Source organism: Seriola lalandi, unplaced genomic scaffold, assembly GCF_002814215.2.
Source record: "Seriola lalandi dorsalis isolate HSWRI2012SDOR001 ecotype SW California unplaced genomic scaffold, Sedor1 jcf7180002054953, whole genome shotgun sequence".
NCBI classification, from domain to species: Eukaryota; Metazoa; Chordata; class Actinopteri; order Carangiformes; family Carangidae; genus Seriola; species Seriola lalandi.
Window position 1 is genome coordinate 276731 of NW_019525504.1, and position 17833 is coordinate 294563.

General features: G+C 41.8%; 1 protein-coding gene across 1 annotated transcript in view; it reads right to left on the reverse strand.

Annotated features, from left to right (window-relative positions):
- Positions 1-141: 141 nt before the first annotated feature.
- Positions 142-17833, reverse strand: part of syne3 (spectrin repeat containing, nuclear envelope family member 3) — a 55085-nt gene continuing 37393 nt past the window's right edge. The window contains exons 15-18 of the mRNA XM_023394768.2: positions 16036-16179; positions 10365-10550; positions 9461-9511; positions 142-4912 (exon numbers count right to left, since the gene is read on the reverse strand). Of these exons, the coding sequence (XP_023250536.1) occupies positions 4730-4912; positions 9461-9511; positions 10365-10550; positions 16036-16179 (564 nt within the window). The 3' untranslated portion in view covers positions 142-4729. The remainder of the gene's footprint in view (positions 4913-9460; positions 9512-10364; positions 10551-16035; positions 16180-17833) is intronic.

The window sequence follows — 17833 nt, forward strand, 5'->3', positions numbered from 1 at the left end:
GGGGGGGGGGGGGGGGGGCTCGGGTCTCAGTGTAGAGAACTCGGGGGCCCTGGTTTAGCTTCACACAAACACTGGAAGCAGGAAAGTAGTCAGACTATTCTTATCTTGAATCCCTGGAACAAAACACACACAGACTCCAGCTCAGAGTATTTGAAGTGAATCCTTTCAGGACTCAAACTTTATTTTTATTTCATCCGAACAAAACAAAAAACAAAACAGTGGTTAAATACAAGCTCTGTTGAATAATATGAAGCATTTCTACTCTGTTTCTAAACCTTAATAAAATAGAATTATATCACTTTATAAAAAAAAGCTCACTTTTCAATCTTCATCTGTGCCTTTTCATGATGGACACCACAATCTGGTGCTCCAGACATTTTTGCATAAGGAGTGGACTCTTGTTCAGGACCAGCTGTGCTCAGAGGATTCAAATCCTTTTACATGTTGCATAAAGTATCAATGGACAGTAACATGGAGGGTCTGACCAGGCGGAGGTTGCATAGGCTTCTCTAAAGGGACACATGCATAATTTAGACAGAGTAGAGCAATGCAATAAGCAGCAGACTCGGTGTGCGACATCAACACACGCGACGGGACGACACCTTATATTTCACTTGGTTATAGAACTGTTATGCAGCTGACTGTCAATAAATACATGTGGTTATGGCACCGCTGATTAACATGAAGCTTTAAGGCCATGGTAACCGAACGCCTTCAGTGATGTCGCGACTCTTTAAAGCTGCTGCGTGAAGTGTATTTACGCTTTAAAAGTCATCGCTGCTCGACGTCTGGTGGCGATGTCACCGTAGTCATCTTCTTCCTCACCACCTCGGCCATTATCATCCATCCTCAACTATCTGTGAGACACCTGACTTAAGGGTTTAACAGACGCCTGCCGGCCATAAAAGGGACAGTTCGGGTTGTGTGACGTTTCCTTTGGAACTACATTATTCAACCGCTGAACTACTGTAATACTACGCACAAATGCAAGTACGGCTGTATTAATCTGCAGTGCACGGGCCAGTTGCACAAAACACCTTAAGTTAAGATTTTGCTTCAAGTCTGAGCTAAGGTTTCCATAAAAAAGTATTAAAGGATTTCTTAAACTTAGTCTTAAACTTAAGGACTCACTTAAAATCAGTTAAACCGTTGCACGACAGACCAAAGTAAGGCAAAGAACTAAAGGTACCTTTGACTCTATGTTAACTGCAACATGGTCGAGCTTAAGTAAAAAAATGAATTAAGATGATGATGATGTTTCACGACCAGGAAACACCCTTAACGATGCAGTAGAATTGTACTGTCACTGCTGCAAATGCCTCAGCTTTTTTCCTAACTAAGGAAACTTTTTAAGAGATTCTGTGCAACAACCTTAAGTAACTCCCTCAACTAAGGAGAAATTACACCTCAAGTGCCATTACTTAAGTAGAAAACTTAAGGTGTTTCTTGCAACCTGCCCCAGCTGCTTGAGTCAGACAGAGCTAAGCAAAGGTGCACTTGTGCCTAGAAATACGGTAGTTCAACAATTAAGAAAATGTAGTTTCAAAGTAAAAGGCTGTTTGACGGCTGATCAAATGTTGAAAATATACAAAAGAAAACAACACTTCAACTGATATTAGCTTTTTTTCCTTCTTGGTTTTTTGTGGCTAAAACACATTTTCCTGCTGACCCCGCCCACAGCAGCTATAGGTGCCTCACATAACCCCACATGAAATAACCCGAACTACCCCTTTAAGTAGGAACGTATCCTCCCGTTCGTGGTATGAATACAGTGAGAGGACGTGGACGTAAAGTCGACGGTAGGTAGCTCAGTTCCTGCTCTTTACCGGATGAAGTCACAGATTTGGATCTGACTAGACAGACCAGATCAGGCTGCTGAGGACCTGCTCTATTTAAAGGCAGTGTAAAGGTGAGTTAGCTCAGTTATTGAGCGCTACAGGTCAGAACACTGGGCTTCCACAGGTATGACCATCCAGTTTTAACAGATGTGTAGTGATGTATCCAAAATGCGGAAACTAGTGAGTCAGCTCAGCAGTTTCACTTTAACGTCCAAACTGTCTTAGATATAAGGTTTTCTTTCTGAAATCACCTGAGCTCCGTCAGTCCTTCTTAAAGATGAACATATTACACACATGTTGTGGTACTTGTTGCGTAAGAATCTGTAACAGAGAAACCTGATCTGGCCACTGTTGCCACAGCAACATGATGGATCAATAATATACACAAATATGGCCAAAAATGGGAAAGTAGCTGTGAAAGTGTTTGGAGGTGTTTGTGTGTATTTTTAGGGCTGTGCGTGGTGTGAGGAGAGAGAGAGAGAATGTAGGATAAAAAGAGCGGGTGCAGGTTATTTTAGGTTTGAACAAAAAAAACAACAAAAAAAAAAAAAAAACAATTGCCAATTTTTCAGCTCAGACACTGGCATCAGGAGAACACTGTGGTCCAGGAAAACGTCAGAGGCAAAGTAAGTGTCACTGTGGTCAAGACAAAAAAAGCACCTTCAGAAAACAATCAGTTCTGATGAGATGATTGAACAGTTAAAAAGAACAAAGGAAAACTGATTTAAACTTCATGAAACATGAACAGACGTCTCCTTCTTCCTGCTTTAGTGGATCAGCTGTCATGTGACAAGATACAGTTGAGTCTTCTTACACAAGAACACAGGAATAAACATCCGACAGATTTTTGGTTCTTCAAAGTACATTCAGTAAATATTGAACAGTTCATTCTGAGTAAAGACTGTGTGAGAGAGAGAAACACACACACACACACACACACACACACACACACACACACACACACACACACACATCATCATCATCCTTCAATAAGAGTTAAGCTCTCACTGTCATGTTGATGATTTGTCATGGTTGATTGTTACTTACTCAGTCGGTTTGTTCACACTGTGAGCAACATGATCATCAACAGGATCAGGATCTGTTTGATGTTAAGACTCTGTCACCCAACAGGTTTCAACAGGTTCCTGTCTGGGGTTGAGTTTGTTCTATTTTGTTGTGTAAAGTTTAAAACTTTTAAAATTGTATCACTGGATTAAGAACTTCTTGCTTCTGTGACATTTGTTTGGAACATGCTGCCTGGCTGAAGCCTGAATCCACAACAGAGAGCAGGAGTGAACCAGTGGAGCATCTGGTTTCTGTACAGGAAGTAAGAAGAAAACCATGCTCAGAATCACGGCGACATTTGTGATGCATGTTTCTAGAACTCCAGTCTCAGCCTTGCTTGCTGGAGTATCTCTTGCAGATGATTCAATGAAAATAAAGGTCTCTCTAACCACAGCCCTCTCTCTCTCACATTCAGTCAGAGGATTAGCACTAGCCACATTGCTCTCAGTGTGAACACACAATGACAATCCTGGTTTATTTTATAACACTAAGAACACGAGTTATGTTTTGACCTTAAATAACAAACACTGAACATGATTTCTTTTGAATGTTGCTACGTATCATTAGCACAACATTAGCTGAAGAGGTACAGGAGCACTGGAACACATGAAGGGAGTGATCACTAACACAGATACAGTGTTAGCTTCAGTATCCGCCCCAGGTCAGGTGATGTAGTCTTTGGTTTGGATCCTCTGGTACATGGTCTACATGTGTATCTGTGGACTGACTGACTTTGGGTTTATACAGTTTGAGATACATCAGGAGAGACATGGGTGTTCAACAGGTTTCATGTTATAACAAGATATTTTTGTGTTATAATGACCCACACCAAAGTATTAAAATATTATAAACTATGATACGTTTCTGTCACGAAACCTCTGATGTTCTGACAAAACTCATCATAACATGAGCTGGACTCATTATTACACAGAAACCTGGAGGAATTTAACTTTTTTATGTCTCATCTCAAATAACTGATTAACAAAACAAATACTGATCAGATTATAATGAGAAAAGTTTCTTCTTTAATGAGGTAAACTGCTGTGTCATTATAACGAGGGGCATTCATTGTTTTAACACGGTTTGTTGAGTCTTTAATAATGAGTCCAATGAGTCTCATTAAAGTGAAGTGTAGAGTCATTTGTTATGAAATAATTAAAACATGAAAAATATCTTGTCATAAAATGAAATGTATTTTTAGTAAAATAAGAAAATGTTCTTGTTTCTTGTTGAAGTGACAGGCAGGCAGGAGGGGTTGATGGGATTTGGAGTCTTCAGGTGATTTTTAAATTACGGTTCAGATGAACAGAAGTTAAAGCTGACGACCACGTTTAAACTGGACAGGAAGTCATGGCATTGAAAGACGACAGAAAATGACTTTGGCTTACGGATGATAAATCTTCTACAGTCATATGTTGCAGTATTTGGAAAAATTTGGAAAATGAGCATGGGATATGTAGTCCAATTGTAATCTTGTTCCTTTGTAGTTGGTAGTCTGGTATGCAGCGTGCATAGACGGTTGGATTTGATGTTTGCAGATGTGTGTGCTACTTTAGGTAGTGGTTTCCAACCTAATGAAGACGATATCAAAGGAGGAAACATAAAAAAAGGTCTTGAATAGAAGTAGTTTGATTGGTATTTGAAATGATTTGCTGCAGAAGGAACACAGGGTTTGAGCTGTGATGATGTACAGTCATGCATGATGATCGAGGGTTAGGGGATTGTGGGATCTCAAGTAGTACAGCTAACATGTCCTACGTAAGCCATGGTCCATTACAGGAGTGAGAGCAGGTGTTACTGTAAATTGTGCCGTCAGAGGACGGTTCTTATGTGGGGGGAGGTCCTTCGTAGCGGAGCATGATGTTGAAGGATCGGGCGAAGTTGTTGGAGAGGGAGCAGCTGTTGCCTTCGTCCATGAGCGGCAGCAGGAACGCCAGCAGCAGCAGAGCGAGGAGGAGGAGCCACAGAGGAAGAGCCAGCCGACACACCCGCTGCATCAGCCCGGGCCTCTGCAACGACAACGACACCAACAACACATGACACACGGTCTCTGAAATACCGGCGGGACCTTTACTCACAGAGCGTCAGTGACAGCGAGAGCCATCAGGAACAGGGGTGCAGCGTCTTACCTTATAAAGTAAGTGTGACAACTCCCATTAGCTACAGTCCTCTTTTTGTTATATATTGTTATATTTGTGTTTTATCTCCTTACTATTGAATAAATTTGCTTTACCAATTGCAACTGGTTTATGTTGCTTCCCTGCGTTGTAACATTTTCCTCACACAATCAGTTCAATTAGTCAAGTGCCACACTCATCTCACAGGAACCTCCTGACCACGGCAAACAGTCTGAAGACTTTCTGAAGCCACTGTATATTAAACAAACATTTGTCTCTAATCTGCTGTTTTATAAATATATTTGATCATGTTTTAGTCAGAAGCCTCTGTTTTCTGATCTTCACCTGTTTTAATTCGCTGTTGACACAAACTAAAAACTCCCTCCATATTTACCTTGTCGTCTTGATACATTCGGTACATTTGAATAACATTAGCTCCATCAGTACAACAGTCAGATCCGATGACTTTTTCTTCCTCACAGTCTAGAAAACAATGATGTGATGATTTTGTGATTATTGGTTTGCAGAAACACAGGGAACATTTGTTTCATTTTCTTGTCCCTGTGAGAAAGCCTGGCAAAATAAAGGAAATGTGAGCGATAAGAAGATGAACCGCCCACACAGTCAGAAACATCATGTACCACAGAGAAGTGACCGGGTCTCTCAGACTTGTTATTCTGTGAATCATGTTTCCCGCCTACGTTAATCTTTCACCTCCTGAACGCTGTCGCTCAGACTCACTGCAAATAATTTAATGTAAGACAAAACATCAGAGCATCAAACACTGTTCCCAACCCCGGCATATCATCATTGGCTCCCTGTCCATTTTGGAATTGATCTTAAGATTTCACTGATCACGCTGGAGCCCTGACCCCAAACGTTAACCCCATACGAGCCAGTACGCAGCCTTCGATCTTCGGGCAGGACCCTTCTGGCCGCCCCAAAGTCGAGGCTTAAATGTAAGGGTGACCGCGCAACATGGCGAGAAAAGACAATCAGACCGGTTGTAAACAAAAACCAACAGCTGATCCAGATCATGTAAAAGACTTGCAGAGGTCAAACTGAGAGAGTGCACCTGAAATATAACTAATAACCCCCTCACTGTGATGGATGCTTACAACTCTACTTGGAAAAATGCCAAATAAAGTCACCCAACATCATCTCTGCAGAGAATACACAGGACTCTATGGATGCCCACAAGTCACTCCTTCCACATTGCTAATGCACTTATGAGTAGCCAACATTATGAGTTCCACCAGATTTACCATAAGACCCTACAATACGAGTAGAGGGTCGGTTTACCAAAAATTCTGGCCAATCTTTTGCCATTGTGGGCCACACACGACAGCGACAAAGCAGCTACATGAGATCCTACTATGGTGAGAGGCTATATGACCAGTCATGTTTGTATAGTTTTGAATTTTTATCTTCTTTAGTTTGATTATCATTGCAGCTGTTTTTCTCTCTTCTCTTTTTGACATTTTACCTTCACTTGAAGGGCAGAGGCAGAGGGGCATGACATGCAACAAAATCCCTCCGACCGAGTATCGAACCACAGACCTTTTCTTTGTAGGCTGATTTTTCACTCCAAGTTCAGCATGTGCTCACTATGAGCCGTTTCCCCTGTATGTTTGTTATGTCAAACACATTTCAATGAAAGCATCAATCATTTACTGGAGCTCCAGATCCTCATTAACACTAAACCCTTTTTATTTGCAGCCATTTTAACAACGACCATGACATGGGGAGGAACCACTGTGGTCAAAACACAGGGTCTGTGTGCTCTGTTGTAGACACAGAGAGAGAGAGCGAGAGAGAGAGAGAGCGAGAGAGAGAGAGAGAGAGAGAGAGAGAGAGAGAGACATGCAGAATGTTGGACTGTGTATACAAATGTTAATGTTTGATGGAAGAGGAAGTGAAACTAGCTAATCACACCTCCACATGACAAGGGCCGCAGGCCAAAGGTATGTAAGTGTTTGTTGAATCAGCACACACTAGCTCAGGTCAGTGTGAATGAGTGAGTACATGTAACAGAGAGACAGATACACTCAGTGAGCACTTTATGAGGGACACCACACTAACACTGGGTAGTTCTTCCCTTTGCTTTACATGTGTCCTCGTTCTGATGTCTGATGTGAACATTAAGTGAAGCCGCTCGCCTGGATGTGCAGGAGTTTATACACCGAGCTGCTGCCACCTGTTTGACTTATTGGATACTTGCATGAATCAGCAGGTGTACAGGTGTTCCTAATAAAGTGATTGGTGAGGGTATAACTATACTGGTTACATTTCCACATTTTTTGACTGCTGTTAAGCTACCATTATACAAATTCAACACTTCCTACAGCCCTTTCACAGTAAAAGCCTAGAGGGAAAATGAGAAATTATGCCCTTTGACCTACTTGAAGACTTAATGTGGAATATCTGTTCAGTACTATTGACATTCTGCACAGCCTTTGGATTTGCTAACTAGTTAAATTCTCATCTGTAAATTCTTTTGAGATTGGTGACACCCTTACAGTTGCATCACAAAGCGCCACTCCTGTCCCCTAGCAACCTTGATAACACGTTGTTTGTTTCATTTTTTTGTTCGTGGTTTGAACAGTTGTACCATTAGCTGTTGAACTGAGGTGAAACCCAATACTAACATCTTAAAATGTAATCCTCAGGCTCTCTGTCTGTGTTGTTTGCTGCGATATTATTCACATTACTGGCATGCAATGAATCTTGGGACACGAAGGATCTACCTGTTGGAGCCTTCGTTGTCCAGGTAAAGAAGGACACATTTGAAGGAGCCTTTGAAATAAGAAAGTCTAGTCGAGCTGCTGTGACGCCATCGGTCTTCAAATGAGCATGTTAGCACTGTCATTGACTTAGCGTTTAGCTCAGATTACTGTTGTGCCTAAATACAGCCTCACTGGAGCTGGTAGCTACCTATTAATGTGTTATCTATGTTATGATTATGTATTAATAAGTCATTATTACAGAGTATTCTGATGTAGGAGGGGACAAAAGTCAGATTACTGACAAATGTGCGGTTGGAGACGACAAGTAAGCACTGAATGAAAATGGTAAACAGGCTTGCTGATGAACTGGCCCACTCAAAGACGGAGAGCTCAACTGGAGCAAAGCAGACAGGATGTTCTGCATTCTGCTTTAAATAAGACACAAAGACGTCTGTCGTTCCATAATGAATCAACATCGTCTTCATTTACAAGACTCAACGGTTTATAAAGAGTTTTTCTTTTCAGTTATTCTGGTGAAGTCATGAGTGGCTTTAAATGCTCGCCAGCACTAGAGAAGAAAAGGAATGACATAGCTCAGAAAAGCATCCAGTGAAACAATGAACCCTCCCTCCTCCTGCAGATTAAAGCAAGCCGGAGCAGAACAGCCTGTAAAGACCGTCTGTAAAGACTGGAGGCCTGTTTCAGCTAGGGTGTCTGAGGGGTCAACAGGGTGGCTGGGGGGGTGTGTGTGTGTGTGTGTGTGTGTGTGTGTCTGCTCGCCACACACAGCTCGCTGAATGAATGGTGGATTTGGGGGGCTGGTTCGATATGCTTGACTTGATGCTTGTCCTGGGTGATCAGGTCAGGGGTTTGGTTCCTCACAGACCAAAGACCTCTGGGGGGGATTTTACCAGAGAGCATTTGGTTCAGAGCTTTAAGACCCAAACACAGTCTGATCTGCAGAACTTCAACCTCTTATGCTCCTCTAACAGGAGAGCAACATTTTAGACGTTACAGATTAAGTAAGTTTGTTAGCACTGTCAGCTGAAGACACCTACCTGAACTGAGAAGAAAAATTCTAAGCAGCATCAAGTCATCCTTTCAGAGGGTTCAGATCAGACTACAGACCCTGCTTTACACAGTCTGCTCAAGGCGGGAATGATGCGTCTTTAAATACCACACACTGGGGCATCATTATATTGTCTTTGTTTGGTTTAGTGTAAACAAGCAAAGGTGGTAATGTAGTGGAATCTGTATGACAGGGACTTGAGTCAGATGGCTGGGGTCCTGTTGTACTGGTGTGAGTGTGAGGTCTGTGCATGTGTGTTCATGTTCTCAAGCGTTTTTAACCCCAAACAAAGAGGAACAATCATGATGAATCTAAATGTAACAGTTTAACCCCAGAGTCTCACACCACATATATTCAAAGTCAAGACAGTAACAGTAACCAGGAGCGTGGTGAAGAGCAACTGCAAAATACCAAATCATAGATCTAAATGACAATCAGCTTCCTCCATAAAAAGCTCAACTCTGGATCACATGACCAACTGAAATCAAATTAACTCCAGATATAAATTCATTACAACAAAGGTTCAGTGCTAAACTCAAACCAGGGCCTGAATTTATGTTGAATCGCATTGTAGCTATCAAATACATAAATAAACTAAACTGTTAAAAGGTTTATTTATCTCAATTTTTAAAAGTTTATCGTTACCTTTTGTACCTTTGCTGCGTCAGGCGGCTCCTCTGGTTTGACTTGGACTCTCTGCAGAGACAAAACATTTCAGTCAGTTCACGACATTGACACACACACACACACACACACACACACACACACACACACACACACACACACACACACACACACAAAAACCATGTTCACTGGGTAATCACTAAATTCATTTCATATTGGAACTCTAATGACTCATACAGAACCACTATTGAACTGACAGGTGACTTTTCAGTGTCTGACATGTTGCACGGCCTCGTGTCTCGCTCTTCTCAATTGGTTCCTCCACACCTGAAGAACACTGTGCAATTAGAGCAGAGTCTACTGATCCGCAGCTGCTCTACAGATGTGAGGTGCAGGCAGTGTGCTAAATAATACTACACTGCCACCCTGTGGTGAAAAATAAAATAACAGTGCAGTTAGTGGGGGAATTCTGATGTTCTGGTAACAAGCCAGTGATGTGTGATGAGACAGCGACTCTGGACTTCAGTTTCCAAACTTAAGCACATTTACACACGTGCTTCAGATATGTTTTTAATGTCTGTATCAGATGGATGTTCATACCAGGAACAGGCCCAGTGTTTACATGCACCCAGAACCCTGTCTATTATCCAGACTCTGGTCACGGAGATAATCCAGGTTATTCTGTCTCAAGTCACTGACAGAGGTCTCACAGAGTCTGAATGAACCAGTTCACAGAAACACGACGTAAATGGTGTGGACTACGTTGGTAACAAATGAGGCTGGACTTCAGCCGGACCCTGCCGGGTTTCACAACATGATATTATTCAATACCCTACAGGACTGTAATACGCATTGACCCAAAAGACTACAGTCTACATTCTACAGTTTAGAGTCTACAGTGATTGATGATAAACTCTCCTCTCACCTTAGCCCTGGTCCTGGCCCTGACCTCTCCCACATCCTTTAGTTTGGACTTGTAGAGCATCCAGCGGTAGCGGAGCTCCTCCAGGTCCGAATCCTCTGCTGACCCAGAACCAGCTCCACTGCACGGACTCTCCTGGAGCAACAGCTGGAACTGCTCCTGACCCCAGGCCACTTCTGCCCTCAGAGCCTGCACACAGACACAACAGAGGGTCTCAGGTGAAGTAAAGTAAAGTCCTGCTGCTGGTTCACAGTTTTTGTTTTTTTCACAAGAGACATTGGATGAAACAGAAATGACCCTTTTAATCAGTGTCACAGCAGTTTTCAGTTTGATGTATAACGAGGCTTAGGTGAACAACTGAATTACTGACTGATCACATGAGGATAAAGGAAAAAAACATGCTACTGTATATTCTTTTTTATTTCTATTATAACACAATGTTCCAAGTGAGTGTACATACAGTAGAACTGTGGTTGTGGTAATTACTCAAATACTCAAACTCAAGTTTGGTCTATCTACAGTTATCACTTCAAAACATTTTGTAGGAGCTGCTCCTACAGTTTTTTTTTTTACTGGTGGGACTTACAGTTTAACATGTTGCCAAATTATCAGTAATATATATAGTTTTGCAAACGATTAATGAAACCAGGAAACCAATTCTTCTTCTATAACAGTAGCTTACACAGGAAGTTGCTCTGTGCAGTCGCTGGCAGCTACGAAGAAGAATTGGTTTTCAGGTAAACTTGGAATTACTTGGTATCAGTTCGGTGCATAGAAAAACATCTGAGTGGAACTGTAGTGTGTTAACATCTTAAATTGACATCTTCATGGCAACACTGTCAGCTGCTGTTGTTTTAATACCTACAGTACACATGTGATGTACACCTTCTACAGTCTGGATCCAGTCCTTACCCTCATTCACTACTTCAAGTAGAACTCAGGGAAAACTCATTTCCTGTCATCTTTACATGTGGTTATCATTACATCATTGAATCAGACTGGAGTGCCCTCACCTCATATAAAGAGCAGAGGTTGGTGTTAGGGCACTGGAAATCTTTAAAGCAGCAAAATATATTTATTACTAGAATATCAACAAACAGAGGAGAAATGAACTCTGGGAAATTCAACAAAAAATAAATTACGCCATAAGCACCAAAAGACTGCAGGCTCGCAGTGAGCTGCTCTCAATCCTCCCTACTGACCACTGAATGGCATTTCATGCCCTCTTCCTCACCTCACTGGAACACACCTGCTCAGGTAAGTATGGAGGTGAGCTACACACACACACAAACATGAGCATACATATAAATAAAGTATCTATCTATCTATCTCTCTATTTATAGGACACCACACAATTGTGAACACTCAATTATTTTGTTACTGCTGACAATAACAATCTACTGTACGTTCGTTAATTATTCAAGTGCATTTCCTACACAGCAGTTTTACCTTTATCTCCCTGCATCCTAACAAAGCCCAGTCACTCTCTACTGAGAATGATGCAGACCTGTCTCCTCTCTCCCTGACTGAACAGCTGATCAGACAGGAAAAATGAAAACGCAGAAAGTGAGCTGAGCCCTCTAACAGATCACAAACATATAAGATGAACCGCAATGAAATAAATGGAAACATTTGACTGATGATGAAACTCACAGAGCAGTGACAATGTGGGGGAGCAGGGCTGAATAGAGCAGATGTCAGAACCATATTGGAAGCAGTGTTTAAAGGTCAGAACCAAGACTAACAAAGCCTCACGGTACTGAGTGACAACAAAGACTAACAACATGCAGACATCATTAGGCAACTAAAGGCCGACATCAGGGAAGTCAAGGAACCATAATGTTATTTTTCTGTTTTTGTAAATGTATATAAAATCAATATACTTTACATCACTACCTCAATATTCTAATCAAACTGTTTTTTTTGGGTGTCATTAAAGGTCTCATATAGTATAAATGAAGATGTCCATGTGTTGTTAGATTATTGATCAGGTATAGCTTCTATATTAATACTGTGAAAGTATCAAAGCATCAGTCCACAGAGAAATACACACAGCCTGTAGAAACTGAGCCTTAAAACCAGCCGTCAGGACTTCTGGAACTTTATGATGTCACAACAAAGCAGTCAGCGGTGACTGCTTTGTCACGCCCCAAGGCCCCGCACACCTGGACCCACCATCCAACCTTGTAGGATTTGGTTTCTCTGAGTGTTTACCTGAAATCTGCTATATTTTTTTTTGGATCACTCAGAAAACAGTCAGCCAATCAGAAGAGAGGCTCACCAACCTGTTATTACCAGAGCTCCAGAGAGAAGCCTGAGAGAGGAGATGTAAAACTACACTGAAATGGTTTTATACCACTTTTTATATATCTTCTTATGGATCAGCACTTCACGAGAAGAGTAACATATGGGACCTTTAATATATTATTTCCAGCACAGAGAACATCATGCCTGCTCGTGCTCCAGTCAGTTACCTTACTGCTGTGTCATGACACATTAAAGACTTGTTAAATCTGCTCCTTTAACTGCTGAACCATGCAGTTATAACAAACTCTCTCTAGGTGGCAGCCTAGACCTGGTTAGTCACAACGATGCTGCAGCTGGAATGAGAGAAGACCCTGAAATAATCCTGTGAACACACTAAGGCTCATATTCATCATCATTCAATCAATCAGGAAGCAGTGTGAGTCGTCCACTAATCAGAAGATCTGTGGTTCAACCCACAGCTTCTCCAGTCCACATCTTGAAGTGTCCTTGAGCGAGCTACTGAACCTTAAATTTCCCTGATGTATGAGTGTGTGTGATAGAGTTGCACTGTCTATATAACGAGCGCTGTATGACTGTGTGTGTGAATCGGTGAATGTGACTCGTAGTGTAAAGTGCTTTGAGTGGTTGTTAAGACTAGACTTGTTAATGCTAAAGTGAAAACCCAAATTTTCTCAGGATCTTCAGCGTCCCCTTGCTTTTATATTTCACTTTTATAAGTATAATCGAAAATTTAAGTGCAATATCTAAATTGCTGAACTTTTTTTTGATAAAGGCTCGAGGCGCTCGAGAGACCACGTCCTCTAAAGGATGCCACCCCTGAACTGGGACACAGCTGTTGTCTCTTTGCTTTTGTTTCCTTTTGGTTGTTATTTCTTTGTATTTTATTGTGCAGCACTTTGGTCAACTTTGGTTGTTTTAAATGTGCTTTATAAATAAACTTGATTTGATTTGATTTGATGATCAAATAAGTGTATCGTATTTTATCTATTTTCCATCTAATGCGGTTTTAATGTTTGAGAAATGACAGTTCATATTGTTAAAATGCATTTCCACAGCCTGGGTGACATTACAGGACTTGCAGGGTAAATGAGCGGAGAGGGGACCTGGACGGAGGAGGAAATGTTCCTCTTTATCACTGTGAGCTATGGTGCAACATGTGGCACCATCACAGGCTGTACCTATAGACAACTGGATAGAGCTGATAGGAAAACAGACAGCTGAGTCCAATTAAATCCGTTTTAATTCACCTACTGAAGAGATTTGTGCCTTACGCCATGAAAGTGGCTTCCCAATATTTACTTATGGTCTACTGTGTAAATGGCATAGTTGTAAATATTGAGTTTTAATTAATTTGTGCACACATGATGTGGTGGACATTATCCCAAAGTTAGCTGTCTACAGTATTTCAGATTTCACCACATCATCATAATGTCTCCTCTGCTGCAGTGAGCGTTGTAAAGCAGCAGCTCGCTCTCTCTCCTCCGAGCCGTCCTCTTCCTTGTTGAAATGAAGTGTGGGCTGCTTCATAAATAACTCAGCTGTGCTCTGATGTAGGAGTGTTTTCAGCCCTGGGTTCACTTTCAGACCAGTCCCTCTGAGGGATGCTGAGACGCCTGATAAATACAGGCCCTGTATGTATTCTGATTATTCAGAGGAATTGGAGTCTGGAGATTTGCTGTAAGTTAAAAAAAAAAAAAAGTCAGAGAAGTATTAACTTGTCTGCCTGGATCAGCTCATGAGTGTGAACAAAATGCACAGTGGCTCAGGTCTTCCAGGTCCTGCTCCTGTGTCACAAGATTTAAATAATCAATGATGACACCCACTGCTGTGCAGGCCGGGCTCCGATACCTGACTTTACAGATGCAAAACATTTATTGCTGCTGGTGCATGATGGGTAACTGACTAAAAACAGTTAATGAGAAGGTGAATGAGTATAAATGTTGGTGGATCCCTACACGACCCTGACACCTTTACATTTATGTATCCTACCTCTGCTAGCAGGTTTCTTTCTCCCTCATGGATGGTGGTTAAGGGTTCTATCTGTAAGTTTTCTCTGCTGTTGAATGTGGTTTCTTGACGGGAGCAGGTGGTGATTGACAACAGCTTCAGCCATCGCTGTCTTTAAATTACAAGAGGTTATAATACGTCCTCTGAGCAGCTACGTCTTCAGGACAGACTGGACGCTACAGAGACGAGGCGGGCCGGGGCTAGCTGGTTAGCATGCTAACTTCAGTAGACGAAAAGACGTGATAGAGACATGAGTTAACATTGGTGATGGTTTCCACCTCTGGAGACAGATGTTGGTGAGTAAAGGAATGAAGTTTGACGCTGAACTCACAATGTTTCTTCTATACCGGTAAGTACAGCTCTTAATGCTAACGTTAGCTATGTAGCAATAGCTAACTTACAAATAGCTCTTTTAAATTAATTGTATCCAGTCATATCAATGCATTGATATAACTGGACACCAACGGCTGCTTTACATGTGAGAAAATACACACACACAAATCTAACAAACTCTGGTTGGCTTCAGCAATAACAGTGTGGGCTCTATTTTAATGGTCCAAAGCTGAAGCATGTGGTGCAAGTGCGGTCAGGGCGTGTCCATGTCCACCAGGCGCACGGTTGAAAACGGTTGTACTTAGTCTCACAGTGACATCTCCCATTCCCTATAAAAGCCGGGCACTCTTGCACCTCGGTGGATTTCTATTATAACAGCACAGTGTGACACACAGAATCACAGTATACCTATGGAGAGTTGATCATATATAATGACTGACCAGTGAGTCCAGTCCTGACACACACAGCAGCTCTGAGCACAACTCTACAGTGAAACAACGGCACAAATCACAACGTTAAACATCTTTCTTCGGTTCATTAACAAACTGTGGACAAATGTAGGTGAATATTACTCTCTTGATAATTCACCATTAAAATAACAGTGAAATACTGCGACACTGACTTAACACCAGGTTTTGGTTGGTCAATCACTTTCTGCCGCCTCAAGATAGCAATGCACATTTGTCGTGAATGAGCTAAAATATACAAAGACTTCAGTCGGGTCCTCAAAGTGGTAGTTGAGGTTTATTTGATGTAGGGATGTATGGTGCTCCTGCCTGTGTCTCTAAACCTGGTATTACCTGGTGTAGGTAATACACTGACTGTGTGTGATTACCTAAAACAACCCAACGTCAAATAACCGGAACTATCACTTTCAGTTTCAACAGACCTCATCAAGTCTTCAGTAACCTGTGATCCATCTGCTGGTTTATGAAGGTAACAACTACACCTAACAAAGAGCTGGTGAACGCAGCTTCCTCCAAGACTGGGAGGCGTTGTGACAGAACAACCACAGACTGAGCTGCACGGAAAAACCCTGCTTGTTTAAATGTTGTCGGAAACTCACTGTGAGCATGTCCTGTCGGATCTGGACCTCTTTGGCACTGAGCGCCGCCCCCTTCGTGCCGAGGATCCCTGAGAGGAGCTCGTTCTCTTTGCACAGCCAGGCCTCGAACTCCCTCCTCCTGGATCTGTAGAGTCCTGTGCCCCCCTGCAAAAAAACAAAAAAACCAAACACACCAACATTGTCAACAAGGCAGCGGTCAGTTCTTATTCTCTCTGAGTCTGGCTGATGTGTGGACTATTAACAAATCCATCAGAGGGAAATGTCGACCACAGCAATCATCCTGTGCCTCTTTGTTTTCCCACCAATGTCGTTTCATTTTAACAACCACTGTTCCGCAGGACAAGCAGAGTGAGACTGTCTGTGGAGTTAATGACAGCCGCACTGGGGAGGACGTGAGCTGAGGATCCCTGCTGCTCCTCACACTCTACTCTCATTGACTCATAAATATGTTGCACTTTATCTATCAGGCACAGCAAAGTCCACGCATGGAAACTGCATTATTATTCATCTACAGTCCCAGAATCCCAGAATGGTGCACTGAATCACTAAACTGGTTACTCCACAAGATAGACATCTTAGTCACCAGGAAGAAATATGACAGCTTCTGAGTCTCTCTTAGCTCGACCACTTACACTGTTTAAATGGAAGGATAAACTTCCTCTGGCTTTTGGACTATAGATTCAAGATCTTATACGTCATTTGACATTGAAGAAAATCCACTGCACTACGAGAAGGTGAGCTGAGAAACTCCATGTTATATGGCAACCTTTTTTAACTTTTGTAGGAAAAATGGACGCTACTGATACTGCAGTTTATTGTTACTTATCTGTCTATTTGTAATTCTTTTATTCTTTCTTAATTTTGATTCATCTCTTTTTTTTCTATGTACTGGATTGTTTAATTTAATTCTGTCTTTTTGTTTGTGTTTTAGTTCTTTTCTGTCCGTTTTCTTTTGTCACAACTCAATTTTTTATCATATTGAATTGGTCTGTATGTAAATGTAATCGGTTAGGAACTTGACTCTGATTACAAACACGGTACAGTGACACTATCATAGGGATGGGGCTGTGCTGGAGCAGAACAAAGGGGGAGGAGAAACATTGTATTTGTTCAACTGTATCAGTGATATTTTTACTTCCTGTATGACTTTAAAGACCAATAAAGACCCTGAATAAAAGAATACTGGGCAAATACTATATGGATAACCCTGTCGTTTGATGATGTGTACATGCAAGAATAATCTCTTATCTGGCTGCTGGATGATCACATGGCTTACTGGCACCTCAGACATGTTGGTTGGCAGTTTGAGCCGTTTCATGGCCAAACTGTCACATGGCTGCTGTCACAACATCTGTTATAAACTGTAGTGAACTTGTTTCATTGCTGGATTACTGTTTGTTGTGGATTCTAGACTGTGATAAAAAAAAATAAAATAAAAAAAAAACACAGAAAGACAGAGAATATCGTCTCTTCCTCTCCGTCTGTATCTCCACATTTTTCTTTCTTCTTCTTGTGTCTATTCATGGTAGATATTTAGAGTGGGCACTGATCTGTTGCTCAGTCTTGGCCCGTGCAGAAAGGTGATTAAAATGTGTAGTGGGAATAAGTAAAAAACTATGGTGGCCCTGAGAGCTCAACACACTGCGAAGAAAACACATGCAAACAGACAAAACACAGACAAATTCAGAAAACATCCTCATCGACTTGAGAACACATGAGCTGCAGATACTCACAACACAGCCGACGTGTTTCTGGGGGACAATAAAAAGTGATGGACCCGACGGGGGCGCACTTGTTG